Source organism: Perna viridis, chromosome 13 (assembly GCF_037379345.1).
Source record: "Perna viridis isolate PV_CMFRI_1.1 ecotype Kerala chromosome 13, ASM3737934v1, whole genome shotgun sequence".
Taxonomy (NCBI): domain Eukaryota; kingdom Metazoa; phylum Mollusca; class Bivalvia; order Mytilida; family Mytilidae; genus Perna; species Perna viridis.
Window position 1 is genome coordinate 7,124,798 of NC_142457.1, and position 22,400 is coordinate 7,147,197.

At 32.4% G+C, this 22,400-nt stretch overlaps 2 protein-coding genes across 2 annotated transcripts in view; both read right to left on the reverse strand.

Moving 5' to 3' along the window:
• Nucleotides 1-10,641: 10,641 nt before the first annotated feature.
• LOC148599412 (neurocan core protein-like) lies at nt 10,642-13,696 on the reverse strand. Its single transcript, XM_088558893.1, has 4 exons — nt 13,529-13,696; nt 12,613-12,695; nt 11,637-11,730; nt 10,642-11,347 (listed from the first exon to the last, which is right to left on the reverse strand). Exons 1-4 carry the CDS (start codon nt 13,599-13,601, stop codon nt 11,106-11,108), a joined length of 492 nt encoding a protein of 163 aa, XP_088415019.1. The 5' UTR covers nt 13,602-13,696; the 3' UTR covers nt 10,642-11,105.
• A 721-nt stretch (nt 13,697-14,417) lies between these two features.
• LOC148599413 (uncharacterized) overlaps nt 14,418-22,400 on the reverse strand; it is a 32,795-nt gene continuing 24,812 nt past the window's right edge. Inside the window, exons 12-13 of the transcript XR_015918052.1 lie at nt 15,913-16,031; nt 14,418-15,333 (exon numbers count right to left, since the gene is read on the reverse strand). The gene's annotated coding sequence lies outside the window, so the exon portion shown is untranslated. The remainder of the gene's footprint in view (nt 15,334-15,912; nt 16,032-22,400) is intronic.

Below are 22,400 nucleotides of genomic sequence, written 5' to 3' on the forward strand. Positions count from 1 at the left end.
AGGGGATAGTGTTTTTTGAAGATGTTATCTTGTTTTTCGTTTTTTCGAAAGGAGTTATTAGACTTGATATTGATAATGGCCAAGTAGACCAAGTAATTAAAGATATATATGTTGATGCTGATTCCCGCATTGATGCAAAAAACAAAGAATATGTTATACTAATCCATTCACTGAAAATACAGTTATTGTTTTAAATTGTCACTTCAATGTGCAATTCAAATGCAGAGACAATCAATTGTTAGGACAACCTTTAGGTATCGCATTAGATGATGATATGAATATATTTGTGGTTAATGCATATCAAAGGTCCTTAGTTTCTTTATCACCGGATGTTAAGATTATAAACTGCTTGCGATATAACTTGTCTGTAGATTTGTGGACATATAATATAATCCATTTATAAACAGTTTATTTGTTGCATCTGATGAAGGTATTGTTTTTGTTTTCAGCAAAGCAGTACGACTACTAAAACTACAAAACCTTCATTTTTTTCGCATTATCGCCGTCTATGTCGAACGTAAAAACACAGACATTATCCATATATTGTATGCGTATAATTATTGATTATCGCATAGCATTTTCCGTACTATCCTGTGTATCAATATGATACTAAAAATATCAAGCTAGAGGGACTTTTGGGTCGAGGATTGCTACACGGGATGATGTTGAACAAAGCAATGTCATAATTTGAAATTTTACACTCTTATTAATTTTAGGTTGCATCTGAATTGTATTCATTGATAAATACATTTGATTGAAAAATGTAATGCTTTTGGTATTCAATGTCAGATGGTTTTGCATTGTAGTATTTGTCACCGTAAACTTCCATATTCAATTTTAAGTTATCGAAATTGTTTTGTACGCGATCGTTTACACTGTTACCTGACACTATCAGATGTTGTGTCCGGCTGTTTTGTAGTTGGCTCACGTCCAGATAATGGACGATGCGAACCTAATCCAGCAGATGGATAATGGTAGATTGTTATTTGAGTTAAAGTGTTAAGTTCCTATTTCTATTTTTTTTTACTTAATTTCTTTCGACTCGCATGGTTTTCATTAATTGCTTTATTAAATAATTATATCTGTGCGTTTGATCTGCGCAGTCATAAACTTATGCGCCTATGTCGAAATTCACTGAATGAATGAGAACTGAAACGAATGACATTGTCAGTTAAAATGTTGCCAACCTTAATTTAGATAAAATGAAATTCAATGATCACTATTGAAGTAAAAATCAATAAATAGTAAGAACATATCAACGCTTTATAAAGTTTTGATATGTTTTGTTTTGTTTTGTGTTTCTTTTTAATTGATGAAAAGGAATTAATTCAATTCACTTGCGTCATTAATATTAATACTAAACATATGAAAGTTGACACATTTTGAAAATTATGATACAAAAGAACCATTATGTACACAGATATATGATGAATAAAACTATATTATTGTCATTAACGCATATTATGTCTGTTCCATACAGAGTATTGTTATATCTTGACTTACAAATTTACTTTGTCATTGCTTTTTTTGTAATGCGATCAGTGGTATTTTACTACGTACATTGTAAGAAGTTATTCATTTTATCTCCCTTTGACCAGTACAAAACTATATTTTCAAACAATCAAGTTGAGAATTTATATTTTTTTTTTATTATTGTGGGAAAATAATTATAAGCAATAAAATATAAATTGCTTTAATAATAATATGTACAAGTATACGGATAATAAATGACATTTAATGACATGATAAAGCATTAAGATTTTAATCTGATCATTGATGTTATTTCCCAGTACCGAGTATATGTAAACAAATCATCAAGTTGTTAATTTATTTATCATATTTTTATTTATGAATGGAGAAAATACATTATTATTTGTCCCGGTAATTATTAACAAAACATTTATCTGAACATATTCCCAAACGTAGGGGTTTGATATATGCCATATTGACATTGCCATATAGAGATTTACTGTTTCATGCACAAACCACATAAATAACTAGGCTGACTTGGGTCGGCTCGTATTTTTCCAAAGTGCATACATCAGAAAACCCGGATTGGTGGCTTTCTTTTTATTTTGCTTCATATCAAAATATAACGTAATCCCGATAGATCAGCTCTGAATTATGTAGAGGTGGAAATATTCCAGTCGAGAATAGAAGTTGTAAGATGTGCAACACACGATCAGTTGGGGACGAGATTTACTTCTTTATTCATTGTCGAATTCTCAGATAGAAGAAACAATCATTTTGATGATATTCGAGTGAATTTATGTGACATATCTAGTTTAATTGACACTGACAATTTGTATGAGCTTCTATCCAACCATGTTTTTTGCAAATTTGTGACAAACTTCATCACAGACAGTTCTCGCATAACAACAGTAATTTCTTGATAATTAAACTTTTTTTTTTTTTTTTTTTTTTGTTTTTTTTTGTAATTTGAAGTTGAACATTCTTATCCAAGTTCGAATTTTAAGTCTTAGTTTTATAAAGTGTATTTCGACCAAATAATGAATCATAAGCTTATTTTGACAGACTGGCGTTTAATATCGAATAATGTGTTGGTATACATTTATATATTCAGGTTGCATTTTATATATGTTATTATGTAGGATAGAGGATCAAATTAATGATGCATGTCACAACAAATCAATATTATACAACGTCTCAGAATGTGACGACTCTATTCTATCCTACATAATAACACCTAGATGAACTGTCCCGTACTACCATACATAGTGTACTAAGTTAGAGCCTTAGAGTAATCCTACGAGGAGGAATGACCCGGCCAGCGAAAGCTATATTTTTTATATAGTCTATCTGGCCGAATGGTCTAGGGCGCTGGACTTAGTGCAGGCGGTGTTGCCATAGATGTCACAGCGGTACGAGTTCGAGTTCCGCGGAGGGAACGACCAAAAATCTGCTTCGCAAATCTGATAGTTCTAACATCGTTGGGAATTTTTCAGACCCTTTTATAAGTTTACGTTATCTTCCCTGTATCAATTTGATCCGATGGAGCAGTGTAGCGAATAGAGTCGTCACATTCTGAGACGTTGTATATATATATATATATATATATATATATATATATATATAAATTATTATGTTTATAATGATCAGCTTAAAACAAAAATAATTTTGTTGAATTATAAAAGTATCGTTTAAGTCTGTTTCAACAGATGAGATCAAATATTTATATTATAACTCAACATAATTTCTATATCACGACCATAGCACGAGAATAAATTTATTCATTATAGGGTAACGTTCTTATAGTTTTAAGCATGATAGAATAGTCAAATTTATGTAAGCCACTCTGTAGCAGATAATGCAAAAATCTGGTCATATGTACTTGTCATATCAGTGCAGGGTAGTTGCGTTTCAATTTAACACTTTCCAAATAGATGTCGATACATTTATTGTCTTGGAACACAAAAAGTCTACCAAGAGAATTCGTATGCATGTAACTTTTGTGACCTTAATCCGAGCACGTGATTGCAAAGCGAAAGTGGTTAATCAAAGGCAAAAAGACAGATAGACTCAAGCCGTAAAAGATAAAAAGTTCGAATATAACACGGGAGTCCTTTTGTAATTTACGTATTTTGATATAATGTGACACAAATATGGTCAGTTTTTGTCATGTTTTATTTGAGAACTAATCAAGAAATAGATGAAATGAAATGTAAACAAGACACGAACTTACCTGTGTATCTGTTATTGTTTTTATTTTTTTTTACCAAGGTGAATGTATATTTAATCCAAGTGATTGTCCTGTCGGCAATTTTCGGAAGTAATGGTGAAAACAATTGGATCAGAACAATAAATCTTTTTGCTTAGAAAAGGACGTTTTTTTGCATAATATTCTTTGTGTATTATCGGCGTTTATTGCTTTAACTGCATTTCTACAAACTCATTTCATTTAATCAGCAAAATTGTGTAGAAGTAGAACTGAACAAATTTGGCAGCAAATGCAGCTTTTAAAAAACTGAAAAAGAAATTCATCTGAAAAAGATCAAAATCCATAACTGCAAACAGATACAAATGAACTTACAAAAGTAGTATCTATGAAAAAAAAACTGTGGGCTAATCCACAACTTGATCCTATTCTGTACGGACCATACAATCTTGGTATAATTTTGATTGATTTATTAATCATGTTCAAGCAAAACATTAACAATTCATATCTAGAACGATAGAAGAATATACAAAAAAAAACAGACACAAAAAGCAACACACAACACTATACAATGATATAAATATTTATTCAATACTTAAAATTAATCATCATGTCTGTTCTAATTTGAAGTACTTCAATAGAGAGAACACAATAGGAAACGAACAGAACCACAAGACGCAAAACAGAAACCGACCGAATCGAAACACTTTGTTTTTGATTTTGTTTTTAATCTGATATTTTCGTGGCCCTACATGCGTTTATTATTTTAGAGAGATATGAATACATGTATGAATGAATATTTTCGTCATAAGGTATTCCTTTGGCATTCCGGATAATATGTTAACTAAGACGTCTACGTCATTAACGTTAATCGTGTAGCTGTATACATATCCATACATCAAAAACTGAAAACTGCTAAAACGTCGTCTTGAGAGTCGCAGTCGAGAACCATTTCAAGACACTAACTTAAAAATATTTCCAATATACAATTTGCATGCCTTGTATACGAATATTCAATGTAGTCTTCAAAAAGGTAAACTAATGGAATTGATAAAAATGTAATGTTTATTGTGTTGGATATAATTTTTTATCAAAATATTTGAAATAATGAAGGTCTCATCGTAATGACAACAATATATATCGTTATTGCATGATTTACATGTCCTGATGTCCTTATCTGTTTTGTTTCTTTAATTATACAATTGTATTTTTATTCATTTGTCAATATAATACATTGTATATGTAAATCTTTATATTGTTTTGGTGGTATGTTCTGGCTTTACCTTTTAAGATGTCTTTGGATCATTCCTTATTTAAACGCTTGAGTATTTTCTGCCATTTACACAAATCGTCTTATTTTTGTTATGAAATTAAAGTTTGCATCGTATTTTACATGCAGTGCCTGCTCTTTGAAAAATTTTAAAAAAAAAACAAAAAACAAAAAAAAAAGAAAACCAAAACCAAGACGCAGAGCAAATTTCATTGTCTGCTTATTGTCAAGTAATTTATATGATTAAAAAAAAATTTAAAAGCAAGAACATTGGGTATGAAATCTTATTCTTCCTCGTAGAAACCACTGAAAATACCGGAACTATCCATATTCAAATGCATTTCCATATTCCAACTACAGGGTAAAGATCTTTTTTATTATTGAAGATCACAAGAATGTTTCAAAAATAATGATTTACATAAGTAGAGTATAAACAAATGATGTTTGCTTAATGAAACATTTGTCTTTAAAATGGCATTATTATACCAGTCGCAATATTGCCAAAGGTTATGCAAATCAATTATAATTGACCTGTCTTAATAAAACAGGTCTTTCTTCCTGGTAATTATTTCAAAACTTATACAATTCATACAATAAAACGTTTTATAATCTTGAGATGAACGAATTGCCTATTTGTCTAATTTATTTACTCTTTCAAATTTGAATAAAGTAAAATAAAAAGCAATCAGTAAATCGGGTTATGGAAGGTTTATTATACTCTATATTTTTTATTTTCATACAATTACAATATTTCACATTGGAAAACATGGAAACTATTACTAATTGCCACTATATAAGCTTTAGTTGTTACAATCATATGAAATAGCATTTACAGGAGGAAGATAGTAACACACCGGCCATCAGGTTTCCCGAACAATGGCGTCTGCAAAGCATCACCAAAGTAAGTTTAAATAGTGAACTTAAATTTGTAAGACGTATACTCGAATATCGTAAAAATGCATGAAGTAAAAATAGCGTTTCTTCTTGTTTCTTGAGCTGTTATTATACTAAGGCATTATCATTTTTTACATTTATATTTGATCCTAATTTGCTAGATGCTATACACTGAAAATGACTGACATGAGGGCAATCTAAGGGCTAGTAGAGAAAAAATACAATTTTATTTTATTGACAAAACAGACATGTTTGCGATAAATGTAAAGAAAAGCAAAGAAAACATGTCCCAGCAGTTTGGTGTCCGAGATGTGAAATGGCTCTTTGTTCCATTTGTAATGGCCCTCACATCCAACGAAAACAACTTTAGGAGTGAACCACACGACAGTTCCATATCAGGATTACAAAAAGATACCATCCATGAGTTGCTCGGATCATAAAATCAAGTATGATCTGTTCTGTGTAGGTCATGATCAACCAACATGTAAACAATGTAAAGACAAATCACATAGGCAGTGCAAAAAATGTTTCAGATTTGACTGTTTTTATTGAAAAGGCCGAAATTACTGGTGCATTTGAATATACATTTACCGCTCTTGAGGAACAAGAAAAGAAACTCCTACCATTAATTCAAGCAAGAGAAAAGAATTTACGTAGAATACAAAAAGACAGAAAGCGTCTTAGACAATAAATCAATAAAACAAGCGAGGAACTTATAAATCATATCATACTGATGAGAGATAAAGCTTATTGTGCGCTAAACTTGACCGTAAAGAACTGTGAAGATCAAATATACACCCTACTTTCCAAGTTAAACGATAACGTTTCTCTCATACAAGACATTTTGAGCAAAAAAGACAACATCAAACAATGGGTTTCAGAAATTCAGAAAATAGATTGCATAAGAGAGGTTGAGACTCTTGTTCATAATTGCAAAATGAGTCTGGAAGGTGTATATACCTTCAATAGACAAATTAACCAATTCAAAATTGAGTACAAGTCAAATGATACCTTGTTTGAAGAAATAAAGAAAATCGGTTCTTTATGCAATGTTCAATGTTGCTATGAACCAAAGTTTGAATTTCCAGTGCGATTGCCTGAAAAAAAGTATTTATGTAGAATCAAATTGGCTCAATTTAGACGACACTTATGAACCTGGATCAACCGCCTCATACAGTGTATGTACCTTGCCAGGAAACATTGTAATAGTGCCTTTTAATTCGACAAAGAAACTTGTTATATTCTATGATGATCACGAGGAAACTGTTGACATGAAGAACTATGAGCAAATATTCAATTTAACACCTTTAGATGAAACAAGATGCGCGATTTCATTTAATAAATATTCTTTGGAATTTCCATGCCAGACGCCCCAAATTGCGATTTTGGATATTTTAAAAGAAAACACATTTCCGACGCCCTATGATGCACAAGTAATGGTGTTTTTTAAAGGCGTTATCTTATTTTGCGTTCATCAAAAAGGAATATCTAGACTTGATATTAATAGTGGTATAATAGACCAAGTATATAAAGATATATACGTCGACGTTGGTTCCCATATTGATGCAAAAAACGATAGGATATGTTATACCAATCCATTAACAGAGAATGCAGTACTTGTTTTAAGTAGTCGCTTTAATGTTTTATTCAAATGCAGAGACCACCAATGGATAGGAGAACCTTTTGGTATCACATTTGATGATAATATGAATATATTTGTGGTTAATTTAAATCCAAGGTCGATAGTTGTGATATCGTCGGATGGTAAGACTGTAGACTGCTTGAAAAATTCTATCGCCTATCAGTTTGGTGATATATACTATGATCCCTTATTAAAACAGTTTTTCGTTGCATCTTTTGAGGGTACCATTTTTGTTTACAATAAAGCAAAGAACTTTTAGCCTGCTTTGAATACAATATCCCATCATTGCCGTATATGTCGAACGGAACGATAAATAATTCGCATGTAACAATGTATAATAATGTATAATAATGTATTTTTAAGTTATTTGGTTTATACATGTATTTTACCTTCTGTAACATCTGCACTACCATTGTTGACGGGCAGATATCGATACGATTACCTTTGAACACCTTCATTGCTTATCAATTAATATGACTAATTCAATATATTATATTACTTAGCGAAAGTTGTATTTTCCTTTTATTATTCTTATGCAACAACACGAACAAAGTCAGATGTCTCCGCCAACTCACTTTAATAGACAGTTGTACTAAAAGTAGAACCTAATCTTGATAAACTGATATGTCTATGTGAGTTCGCTGGAATAGGGTACGTACAAAAAAAATCAGCCGTATAAATCAACAATCTATTCAACAGTTATGTTACTATCAGCGTAGAGTCAACAAAGGAAACCCAGTTTGTTACAATAATACTTTAAGCTAAATCCATTGTATACTTGTGGCGGTCAAATTAGAGAAAAAAATGAAATAAATTATGAATTTCACAATTACAAAATGTTACTTTACATTAAAATGATCATTTGAAACAAGACAATCACTTGCATATTTATCTGGATCTATTAAAGTCTCTGTTTAAAGCCGAATTTGTTTTATTATGTCACCCATCAATTAGAATGTAGTTTATAAGTCAATTCGCAAATGTTTTCTTTCGCTCTCCTTTTGGCCTCTTTGTCTGCTCTCGTCATCTGATTTTTTTTGTTCATCGAATTAGACCCCTAAAGGGTACAACTTGGATATTGATCGATTTGTTAATGAGCCTTTAGTTCCGAGTTGTTTGGAGTTGGTCATTCCTCCGATTCTTTGTACAAGTATAATTATTTTTGCAATTTTCAAATTTATTCTTGGAGAATCATCTTCGATTAGCACAATGTACAATGTCTCCTGTTTGAATATTTATTTCCTGAAGTCCTGTGAAATTTGTGCACTAAAGACAAGTATTAATTCCGCATTCTTTCTATCTGGTGATATCACTGTTTGGGTCCTCCTGATTATTGTAATCCACAAGCGAATTTGTCAATTTGTATCAGACGAATTTCGTGACAAATAAAGTAGACACCAATTCTGCAACACGCTTAACATGTGATAGTTATTTTTGTCTCTGGGTCGTTGATATCCGATGACACATATGCTATAGGTCTGTCTTTTTTTAAAATCTTCATTTCGACGAAGCTACTGTTATCAGTGTGATTATCTTTGTTACAAAAAACAGTTTCCATTTAAATTGAAATAGACATTCTGATGCTCTGTGTTTACAAAGACAATTAAAATATAGCTGTTTGTTCCTCTTTTTTAATAGCGTGTCGGTGTACGCTTTCATTTTCTTCAGTACATTCATTGAAATCATTTAGTAATATTCATTTTTCTGTGGCAGGCCGGAAGTTGATGTTCGTGTCTTAATAGTTTCTTTGTGCAAGATAAAGGCTTATTCATATTTAGCGCGTGCCAACGAAAATTCTGAAATGTTTCAAACACTAGAATTCTGAAAGCTACCAGAAAGTCTGCCATAAAAGAATATTTCCAGAAAACGTGAGTAAATCTTTCGTAGACGAAGGGTTTCAGAAGGAGGTTATCTCATCAAGAGATTTTCAGACACATGTACATATCGACTATTATTGGTTATGGCATGGTTACGTGTTTTGATTCACATTATGTGATATTGATTGAGCGGGTGTGATATAATCAGATTGTGAACTAGTAGTAACATTCACCGTTGACTTAAATTTGACTCCTGCTTTCTTTGTTTTAATTTAGATAGTCTTCTAACGATAAATTGGCACTTTCTACTGTAAGTTATAGTAAACAGTTTAAATTATATCCTGCTTTACATTATCAGCATCTGTTAAATCTAGAATTGTATCGTCAATTTTTGTAACACTTTTTGCTTCTTCCCCAAAGAAATGATGATCACTGCTAGCTTTTGGTTTATTCGGTTAACCAATCAGATAATAGCTCCTCATTTGCCTCTCGTCAGCTTTAAACGTATCCATTGTTCACGGTACCAACATGTGTGTGTAATGTATGTATGAGTTTCCTGGATTATCATAAGTAAAACGTCAGCCGTATTGATCAACAATTTAATCAACATTTCGGTGACGTTATGTCACCGTCAAGTATAACAGAAGAAATGCAGTTTGTTACTACAGTTCTTCGCCCCGATTTCATTATAATTGGTTTTTTGTTTGTAGTTTAGTCCTTACGAGACTTATTTTTTCAACAATGTGTTTTGTTTGACGTGTGAATGATTTACATTCTACATATAACATGTAAACATGGTATAGGTCTGAAGTTACCAAGAGTGATTAGAAAACAGTATATCCTACATTGTAGGAATTATTATCCCTTCAGAATATTAGTTCACTGAGCTGAAGGCTAGAAACCATTAATTCTCCTTTCCATAAGTTTCAATGCTAATTCAACAACTTCTCTGGACTTAACTTTGGCTTTAACCTACAGAGGACTATATATCAGCATGGTTATAATAATCTCAGCTCACATTCCGCAGAATGACATGTGTGTTAGCAGACTTGCAGGGAAGTACTAGTCTTCGGAAGTTAAGGGTCTATAAAAACTTCTATAAAAAATCTCAGTATTTTCAACAGATAGGGGTTTACTTAGAAATCGTTATGGATATAAGGCTATACAGCACAAGAAAAAAAACAGTACTTATAAAATGTACAGAAATATTTTTCCTTTCAGAAACATAATTTCTATGAGAAACTTCCAGGAATTTATATTCAGAAAAATTGTTTTCATATATATTTTGTGATTTGTTTTCATTTTGTTTTCTTATTCTGAACCTTGCAATCAATGCTTATAATTCTGTGTTTAACAAAATTTTATTTTATTTTGGAAATACTCTATACATATCTTTGAAATTCAAATGGTGACTGCTGGTGCTTCTCCCATATAGCTGATTGGTTTCTCTACTGTTATGAATCGCATATTATGGGAAAAAAATACCCTTCTCAACATTATATGTTGCATGAATATAATAATACTTTTAATTTTCATTGTTATTAATTGTCATCAGTATAACAAAAACGAAAAGCATAGTTCAAATATTGAAAATTGGGTCGCAGATATAAGTCATCCGTTGGATTTTGTAAATAAAACCGTCATGTTGTACAAATTAACCGGAAACTGGAGATTATAGAGCTTGTGTACTTTCAACACTATTATGGTGTTTCATATCTAAAACAATGCTGCTCTCTTAGACTATATTAAGCCACACAATATTCATCTAGCGAAAGTAAACAGTGAATATTTTCTTAAACTGTGCGATTATTTTTCACAAACATATCCTCCATTGTAGCTTGTATCATAGCAGAAAACATCATGTAGTTGGTAGTTGTCACTTGCATATAAAAACAAGCAATCCTGTGGTGCAGCATTACTGCCATCAGGCTGACCTGCACCGAAAGCAAAATAGGCCATAGTTGTCATGGATCCTTTCTTAACCCATCTCCAGTCTCCACCAGGTTTATAACGATTTATATTACGTCCACCAACAATAAAGTGACGACCTAAACAAATATATGGGAAAGGAAATGTATTTATAAGAGGAATCGGAACCACGCACTACTTCAAATATTTAAAACAGGTGATTCATATACCTGGTAATTAAAAGACGTGTAGATTATGTTACCAGTTCGTATTTTCCGTATATCAGAGCAAAATGATTTGATTTACCTTCCGTGTGAACGTCACATTTTAAATTTGACTATGACCATAAATTGACTATTATTAATGTATATTAATCCTAAAGAATGCATATACATGAATTTTTATGTAATTAAAACCTAAGGCTTATACCGGATTTATTCTGTTTCAACTCATATTGTAGCAGCAAAGCTTCTTCCAGTGTCTCAAGATTGGCAAGGTAAGCATTCCTTCGAGCACAAAGTGCCTAAAATAAAACATCATACATTATACAATGTAATCATTTTGTTATAACAATACATATTTCCAAACAATGTGAAAGATGCGACTCCTTTGCCATTCGACCCTGAGTGATTCCTGATATCCTATGTTTTCTTAATGTATAAGTTTATAGTTCAGTAACCAAAAAGGGGTTTCGTTCGACATGTCTATATACCCTATACTCCTTAACACCTGATACTTTTTGTAATAGGTCTTGCATTTCAACAAGCAAAATTAATAAGATTTAGAATTCAACATATTGAGTGTTGAAACCACTTCAACCTAGCAGAGAATACTTGTTGCAAAATCGTTACACTACTGGGGGAACTATAAATCATCCCCAGATATTCGATCTTAACTATCCATCTAATCAACATCTTGTTCAAACACACATTAAAAATAAAGTAAATCTGTCTTTTTCATGAAAGCACATTAGTCAATGGACTGAAATTTAGTTCTAGTCTTGTTTCCTGAACTTTTGATACTTCTGTTACTATTTACATTTGGTATTTTTCGAAGACAATATTATATAAGAAACAATAAACTATTAAGTTTTACGAAGACATATTTTTCGCGACCTTACACACACTGAGACTCTGAAAGATAAGGGTATACAAAAAGAATGTATGTTAAACCTGACATATGTGTTGCATATGACAGGTTCACTTAATAAGCAGTTATGATATTTCATCATTATAGGCATTGGAATAAAATTCAAAAGCATAAAAAGCACATAACATCAAACAAATAACATAGATATGTACAATCTTATTCAGAACAGTAGATGGAATTTCAAAAGTCATTTGCAAATAAAAAAAAATAAATAAAACCAATATTTATAAACTCAAAGAAAAACATAAATACTTACAAAAGCAGTATCTGGTGAAACTGTTTCTGTTCGAATCAAATAACAATTTGATCCTATTCTTTTCCAAGGTAAAACACACATGCCTGTTGAAAAAATAGTATGCATTCACGATATTGTTTTGATCCAATGACTAGTTTTATTTTTGCATCGTTTATCCGGAGAAGTCTGACTCATTTTGTTATGAAATAAAAATTAAAAATTAAAAAAAAAGAAACACATCAAGGAAAAAAACTGCACGTCAGTTTCTAGAAAAAGTTTCTTTGCTGAGTTTTAACTAAGTTCAACAAAGTAATAGATCGATGTCCAGCTAAACGAAATAACAGTACATCTGAAAACCAGTAACAGAACATTTAAGATATAACAATGGAAGCTTTTAGAACAAAAAAATCAGGGGTATTTTTTCCTATATCGCTGATTAAATATTGATACCAGAGTTTTTTTATACGAGAGTAAAACAATATCCCAACATAATGTTTGCGAACTATCAAAAATGCATTGACCGTATTTTATAGGTATACTTTATTTAGATGTGTATCCCCACCTATGCTATGACTTTTTCATGCTATATCTTCCTTTAAATTTCTTATACACAGCATACACCATTTATAAAATTTCATATCTCGTCATTGATTTTGTAAGAGGGCCCATAAATATTGAAAAGGTATTAAACCAAGGGTTCTAGAAAAGTTTGGGTGGATAGGGCAGAAGGGTTGGTACAAAAGGGGTTTAACAGAATATCTTGCTGATTTTGGCCGAAATTGAGATTTTTCGTAAGAAAAAGGGAGGGAGGTCACGTGATCTGCCACTATGTATTATAAGTGTGGCGTTAATGAAACGGACTCGAAGTCTAAATTATTTTTGTCAGCGGTTGAAAACAATATTTGAATTAGGGAAATAAGTATAAAAAGTGACTTACCATCATCATGTTCACCTTCACAACTGAAAACCCAAACGAAGACAATGAAACAAGTTACAAAACTATTGTTCATCACTATTTTGTTTGTAGAAGGAGACTTGTAAATCAAGTGTTGATGTAAACGTGACCCCTGCTGCGTAATATTTATACACTTATTGGCACATTATTTTGTTAAAGTTAAAATGTTTTCCTCAGGAAACCACAATTTTGAATTGCGTATACGTAAATACCATTTTACAACGTTTATTTCGTCTACATAAATTGGTTAAATGTTAGACATATTATATATTGTTTAAGCCAAACCGATCAAAGTCAAACCATATTCGTTCACAATTCTATACTAAAACTTATAGGAAAACCCTTTTAATTAAAACCTCTCTTATTGGCACTGACCGTACAATAATGGTAAATGATGTCCCAGCTTGTGCTGTATATTTGAATTTCAGTAAGAACATATTAAGCAATATCTGATTACGAAAAGTCCCTACGTCCTCATAAGCAGTCCAAGATTGGTCAAACGTATGAACTCTTACTATAAGTATCTAAGTAAATCAAAATTCGAGCAGAGATTAAAAGAATATATTCCAAGGAAAACGGCAAGACAGAAAAAAATGACATATAAAACGAAGAATATGAAACAAAAGTAAATGAGCATCTTTAGACTTACCTTTTGCATATATCTGCATGAAGATTACAAAAATTCCAAAAAAAGGTACATGTACAAATCATTGGGATAAAATTGCCATTCTTTTTCAGATGACTAGAAGTATCCTTGTCTTTTTATTTTAAGTGGACGTAAACATTTATTAATATATTATCTTCGTGATAGCCTAAAAATCACCATAAATACAATTATTGATAATATAAAGCAATCAGACAGAACACCACGTTCGTCAAAAAGGAGTTTATTGGAACAATTCATGCCCACATGAACAAGAAAGACTTTTGATTACGTTAGAGTATGTATGTACGACATTAAATTGCATGCAATAATACAGATATTTCAGTCTCATTTTTTCTGGGTACAGACAGCAGATGCTTCCATACTCTTCCGTGACAAAAACTCATGCATTATTTTGCATTTACATCTAGGTATATGTATATATCAGTTAAATCGGCCAGTAAACATACGTGATAGCATTACAATATGATGGTAAAAGTGGATCAACATCCTGCAAGAATTAAAATCAATATACACCATGCCGGAAAAAAATGAGAATATAGTTTTGCTTTGCTATAGCCATACACATGTGCATCTTAAGAACGGCCATGTTAGTACAAAGGTCTGCAGAATTTATGCACACTTACAGAAGCCAAAGTTAAGTAACAACTTTTGAATCATTCACTAAAATGAATAAACGTGTTACTGATTAATGATTGAGGAATATATAATGACCATATTACTTTTGAAAGCCATTCATGTACAAATGTACTTGAATGATCTGTAATATCTGTTGTATTCAAATAATTTCATTTTTGAATCCATGTCTCTTTGAGGATACTGCAATAGATTATAATAATTCAAAGATATTCAAAACAGATTTTAAAAAGGAGTTCAGTAAGAGAGTTAGTTAAGAATACCAAAAATAGATTATTGGTAGATACTAGATATAAGCTGAATGGAAGATGATAAATTATGCCAGTTCCGCCAATTAATCTTCTGTTTTTACAAACAATGTATTTATTTTGTAAATATAGTATATCAATGCATATTATAACAAGCACTTAATTCAATCAAGAATATTATTGTGTTAAAAACTTTCCTACTTTCAATCCGCTGTCAGCCATGCTGTTGTGTCAGGCAACTGAATATCAAAATATTTTGTCGCAATGGTGATAATTGTGGACGTACCACATTTTGATAAAAAAAACCAAAGACATATTTGTTTGTTTTTATTTTTGTTCGTTTTTGTTTTTGTTTTTGTGTTTTTGTTTTTGTTTGTTTTGAGTCAGAAATTTCTGAATCATTCTCTTGTTAACTATTTGCTGTCGAGAAATTTCAAAATATATGAATACAGAGAATCAAATTGTAATGGCGGATAACTCGGAGATTACTTTGCAGATGGGCCAATCCAGTTACGCTTGCCTAATATTGAAGAAAGCAATAAAGAAGTGTTCGAAGTTAAACGTACCAAAGCAGTGCACTCTGAAATGTTAATATTATATTTGTAGATAATAAAATTTATGCTATGATTAGATATGTGGGTCAGACGTTACAATTCCGGGCAGTTATCTTCCACCACACTGAGAATCTAAATGATATGCGTTGTATACATGTGCATGTAATTGTTATAAAACTACATATGTTCCAGCATATGGTGCTATTGAAATTTATGGAAGAGAAATAAAGGTTGTTTATCCTTGTCATAGTGTATGTTGCTTACCATAATAGTCCTGAGAGCGTAGACAAAAAGGGTCAATTAAAGGGACCGCTACTGTCGGCCGTCGAGTCCCGCTCGTGGTACAATATCATTTTGTTTGTGTAAAATATATCCAAATATATCTACTAATAAAGTAATTGTGCTTTATGGGAGTTAAATTTTAAACAAAACAAAACATATCCACATATTTCTGCCATTGTTATTGGTCCAATATCAATGAGAGAATTGACATTAAATGAAACACACAACGAACCTTCAACTATATTCGCTTAGTTGACTTAAACAACACCTTAAAAATGATCAGGTACAATATTGAGTGATGATCAACGAAAGGAATTAACCCAACTTTTCCTACATTAGCGATTGATATGATCTATATCTATAGCCAAAGGATACACGTCATGTATATATGTAAGCGTATTCTGTCAGATGAACACATTCACGGGTATTGATTTTCGCAGTTTCAAGAAATGGTTGACGTTTCAAATCAATTTCGTTTGTACTATTTTTCCCAATTTTTTGCCCGTTTTCAATATATTGATCTTCATATGTAATATCACATCCAAATGAAAAGATTCTTACAAAGTTACGCTTTGATGAATTGTAAGATAAATGTTCATCATGTAAACATATCTCATCTTAAAAAGTTATACAAATCATATATCGAGGTTACCATTTTATTAGATACATTAACACAAATATTAAAAAAAAATATGTTCGTCAAAGGAATGAAATGTATGGATAGCAGGACCATTAGGTGTACGTTCCTCTGTCATGTTTGTCGCTGTAGGTCTGTTAGTAGGAATAATCATTTTAATATGAACTTGAAGCAGCTATTAACTTTCTACTTTGCCACACATCATATTTGCGATAATAAAGCAGTTTAAATACTGAATTTAAATATGTAAGACCTTTTTATTTAAAAGTCACAATTTGCAACTACACCGAACAGTCCCATTTGCCAAGATAAGATATTTTAGATCATTTTACGGATTGTTTTCTTCCATATTGTATGGGTAGCATTACTTTTTCGCTTGGTAACTACAATTCCTAAAATAGAATAACGTAATTATTATCCAAAGTCTGGTAGCTCTTGCTATGTATCGGTATCTGTATTAATGGAACAAAAGAGCGTAATTAAAATTCAAATATTCTTCAAATGATAAACAGACGAACTAGAAATCCTTTCTCCTTTTTAAACAAGCCTGCAGGCAGTTTTAAAGTACAATTATTTGTTATTGTATTAACCATTATTATTATTATTATTATTATATGGCTCTTAATGGATTCCTCATACCTGGGATCAAACATAGCACGGATCAGTCTAATTTATGCCACCATTTCTGAAGTCTCCCCTGATCAAAAACGGACACACACTCTACGTGTGCAAGGTTGTTCCGTACCTCTCGTATAGTATCCAGCCACATTTTCACGTCTGGATTGATTTTACAGCAGTTACTAATAAGTGTATGCAATAAAGTAAAATCAAGTGTTTCTATACTACAGCATGACTTAACAGACAATCCACACATACAGTACTGTACCACTTGATCGTTTGATGAAATGACCAGAAACAGCGTTTGTTGACAAGTTGTATAATTTTTCAAACTGGTCTCTGTTAATTGTTTTTCATCGTTTAATTTGAAACAAGTTGCAATTTCTTTTGCAACATAGAATGTCTCTGATCCACAAGTGATATATTTCATGTTTACTGCGGTCAAGAATATCTGTCATAGAGTAAATGCTTTAGAAACATTAAGAGACGTGTCATATGATAACATAATAAATCTAAGAAACTTTGAAGTGTTTTGATGACTAGCTGTGTTCATTGTTTTTTCTGTAGTGCAATCACAAATAACATTAGATTTACTATATTTGTAATATTGTAAAAGAAATATATTAGATAAAAACAGAATTACAAGTCTACATTAGTTGTATAAATCCTACAAACAATTATGATTTTTCAGGTGATGCAAGGTACACCGCCAATGTCATGCGCATGACGTCACATTCGGTAGCCCAGGACCGAAAGTGAACGTGAGAGCCAGGTGGACGGAAATTGACACTGGAAAATCTGAAAGGTGTCTTAGGTGACCGGTTTCGGACTTAGTTGGGGAACCTTGACAATGAACTGGACATGGGGACCCTCGACCTAGGAAGGGGACCCTTAAGGACGTGGGGCGGAAAAGACCGCAAAGGAACCCCCATAAGTGTCATAGTTAGTGTCATTTAATGGCATGCCGTTCTATAAACAGGTACATGTAATATAATCGATAGATGAGGACATTTAGGACATTTACAAGATCTAGATGACATTGTTAAGAATTCCATCATGCATTGTAGAAGTTATCTCTCTTTGATTGGCATTTTTTTTAACATGGTCCCCCGAACTCAAATTTTTAGTGTGTTCAAAATGAGCTCTGCAATTTTTCTGTTCTGTTGTCGCATATCTTTAGTAGATTATCACACAGTTTTCAGATTTGAGATATCACTCGCTATTTCTGATCAAATGTCTTATGATTATTAAGGTCCAGGGGTTTTAGAACCATATGTTTTCAGTACATCTAATTCTATTTTGGAACTTACTTCCGCTTGATTCATTAAGGTCTATGTTTCTTACGCGAGGACATCTACGCGGTGCTCCGCTCTGTTTTCCACTAGTATTTAACATTTTGACTTGTTTTAACTTATTACATTGCAAACGTCGGAAGACATGTACCCGATCTTTGATCTGAAATCCTCTTTATACAGTTCCATTCATAGGCGTAACATCTTTTTTCTGGTCGACTTTTTTTCCTCCTGCTTGTCTTCCTCCATGCTTTTTGGAGGTTCACGTCCTATTAAATCCATTTCGTGATTAATCGTTGAAACATTCTTTTATCCTTTTAACGTGTTACATGTTTTTGTCCTCATTTCGTCAACAGGGAACTATCTTGAAATCATTCATTGCCCTGCAAGTGTCCATCTCCTTCGAGGATCGTTCTTATTTTCCTCTATTTATAGTTGTCTGCATCCAAGGCAACATCTTGATTTTCCCATATGTCTAGGGTAAGTGTTAGGAAAAGAGTTATAAATTAGGCGTTCAAGTGAAAAAAAAACTGTCATTATTAAAATTAGAGCAAGGGTTAGAGTTTCAGATTAGGTCCAGTGTCAAGACAGATGTTAGAGTTAAGCGTTAGATATAGGGTCAGGTCTACGGTTACCATTTAGTGTTTAGTTAAGTATAAGGTTAAGCCTAGGGTTATGTTTAGAGTTGGGATCAGGTATTGGTGTTTGTCTAAGGTTAGGATTATGTCTAGAGTTAGGGTTAGGTCTTTAGTTAGTTATTGGCTAGTCTGATCTAGAGTTAGTTATGGGGTAAGATCTGGTTACTTTTTTCGATCCAATGTTTATTATCAGAGGTAGACGTAGAAAATAATAGCAGTGATAAGACTTATACTGCAACCACTCTCTCCAAAGAAGAGATAGTGGAAAACCATAAATCTGTGCTATCTTTTGGTCTATCTACCAGGGACGATGATTGTGATTTACCGTTTATGTACTGGATTCCTAAACTCCACAAGAATCCATACAAACAACGTTTTATCGCTGGATCTGCAAAATTTACCACAAAACCTCTTTCAAAACTTTTAACTTCTTTACTCACAACTGTCAAAGAGGGTCTGCAGTCCTACCAGAACACTTGTTACTCCCGTAGTGGTATTAATTCAATGTGGATCCTGAAAAAATCGAACGATCTTTTGGAGACAATCAGTTCAAGATAATTATCCGAATATAACATCATTAAAACCTGTATATTTCTATTCCACATACTCAGGCTTAAAAACATTATACATAGTTGTTTTTCCAAAAACAAGATGGTACACCTAGATACAAATATATAGTTCTTGGTAGAGATTCCTCATACTTTGTAAAAAAATAATTCCAAATCATCTTCCAATTATGCAGAGGCAAAATGCTGGAATTTTTAATCGACAACACCTTTGTCCAGTGTGGCGGACGTGTTTATGAACAAACGGTCGGCATTCCGATGGAAACAAATTGTGCTCCTTTACTTGCTGACCTATTCCTTTACTCTTATGAGGCTGACTTTATAGCTGTTCTGATCAAAAAGAAAGAATGTCGTTTGGCTAGATACTTCAATCTCAGTTTCCGCTATATAGATGACATATTATCTTTAAACAATGCTAATTTCGGAGATTTGATAAATCGCATCTACCCAAAAGAACTTGAGATAAAGGATACTACAGACACTGTGAAGTCAGCCTCATAGCTTGACCTACACTTAGAAATCGATGGTAAAGGAAAACTATTGACCAAACTTTACGACAAACGTGATGACTTTTCATTCAGAATCGTCAACTTTCCTTTCATCTGTGGCAACATCTCGTCGGTTTCTGCGTATGAAGTGTTCATATCACAACTCATATCTTGCCAAAACTACGCAGACTTTTTGTATCGCGCTAGAACTCTAACAACTAGGCTTCTGGAACAGGGTTACGTTGCTACAAGATTGAAGTCATCACTACAGAAGTTTTATGGTAGTCATCATAAACTCGTGGATCGTTATGGTGTATCCATCTGCACCATGAAAACTAATTTATTCAACGGGTTATAGTTTTCCTTTCCTCGTTTGTCTACCCCGGACTTGACTTTTTATGAGCAACTCGGCGGGTGTTTCTAGAAAAGCAGAGGACGCTTACACTACCGGTGCACCTGGTCCATGCTCCCAGTTTTTAGTGGAGTCCGAGATGCTCATTTGCTTTTGTTACTTCGTATGTATGATTTTAGTTACTTTATGTTCTTTGTTGTGTATGTCTGTTTTCCATGGTCTTTGTCCCTGGATTACATTCTGTTGATTACCGCTATAACCTTGGTTCCCTTGATTACTCTTTCAGAAATATCTCTGTATCACTATTTTTATTTATGACCAGAAAGAAATCGCCGACACCTTTAACTACAAAATTAAGATGAAAAGCAGACGTTCTAGAATTTTTTTTTACTTAAATATGTGACTATGACTAAAGTAAGTAAATTAATAAAATTTGAATAAACTTCAAATTACTCCATTCTAGTCCTCGTGACTTAATTTTTTTTTTTTTGGAATACTTAATACAAATAAATCGGTCATTGTATCAAAATATGTTTTATTATATTCAAGTAAGTAAATGTGTGTGTCGTTATTTGTAGATTAAGCTGATAAGCTTATTTGTCGCTTTTCTTCATATATCAATCGAAAATTCAATCTCAGACTGGTTTTCCTCTGAGACGTGAATATCATAAGACAGACTTCCAGGATTAAACACGTGGTGGCTTTTCTGCTTTCCAGAACAATTGTTAACCCTTATAAATTGAATTGTAAATTGATATTCTTTTTCACAATATAGTTACCTTGCTGGATTTTTGTTTTCACACATGCTATGATATTCAAAAGAAAATAAGATAACCAAAGTCTTGTAATTTTTTCCTACAAAAAAGCAAAGCTCACATTTTTACTTTATCAATTTCTTAAGAGATTGCTATTCGAAATAAGACAAACATTTAAAATTAAGATGAGGTATTGTTCTGTCATGTTGAGATGGTAGTATCCGAGCGATCGCGACAGTTAGTCCAGCATTGGGTTCTTTACGACGCAGTCGGTATGGTTTCGCTTTTAACCCTTTGACCTTCTATGGAAACGCAAGTCACCCGATTCTGTTTCTCGATTGGCCAAATACTGATAAATCAGTGGCGTTCGAAATATCTGTATTGAAATACAGAATAATGCGTGCCATGTGTTATTTTTTTCAAAGGAATGTAGAAACTTAAAAAAAACAAACTTTTACTGCGTCCGCTATCTTTTTTTTTTAATATAATACTTGTTTAACGTTATAGTGACCAATCGATATCGTTTTCATTTTAGACCGTGAAATAACATTGCAGGTAAACCTCAAATGTTTGAAAATATATTGTCAGATAGTACTGCAGACTATAAGCGAAATGCATAATTCTTTGCACGCATTTTGCTAACTCGTTTTCCTGCGAGGCTAATTCCACTTTATTTCCCACCGTTGAAAAATAAAACACTGAAAACATCATTTGCTTCGCGGACATATTTGTGTTGCTTTTTACACCAGGGAAATAAAACAATCGAAATTAATCAATTCAAATATCTTATTCATAACAAACCTTTTTTTGCTGTGGCCTGTCGACAACGGAAATATATGGCATCACCCCAACCCCCCGTCTAAAAAATTGACAACTTTCTTGTCTAAGTGAATGTATATTTATATTACATTATTATGATTTATATTTTTATACATAACATCATTAAGTTTATAATGTTATCAAGACACATCATTTTAATTAAAAGAACAGTGAAAGTGTGTTTATGATTTCAACATAATAATATATATGTACGCCTCAGAATCATGCCATGCTCCAAAGGTCTTCGATTTCACAATCAGATCCGAACATATGGTGACGTCAATTCTTGGAAACTGCAAATCCAG

Excerpts from the sequence above, each read along its gene's own strand:
- LOC148599412 (XM_088558893.1), bottom strand. The coding sequence starts at position 13,601 with ATGAACAATAGTTTTGTAACTTGTTTCATTGTCTTCGTTTGGGTTTTC. Across the intron at positions 12,696-13,528 it reads TGAAGGTGAACATGATGATG|GCATGTGTGTTTTACCTTGG; the intron begins GTAAGTCACTTT and ends TTTTTTCAACAG. Across the intron at positions 11,731-12,612 it reads TTTCACCAGATACTGCTTTT|GCACTTTGTGCTCGAAGGAA; the intron begins GTAAGTATTTAT and ends GTTTTATTTTAG.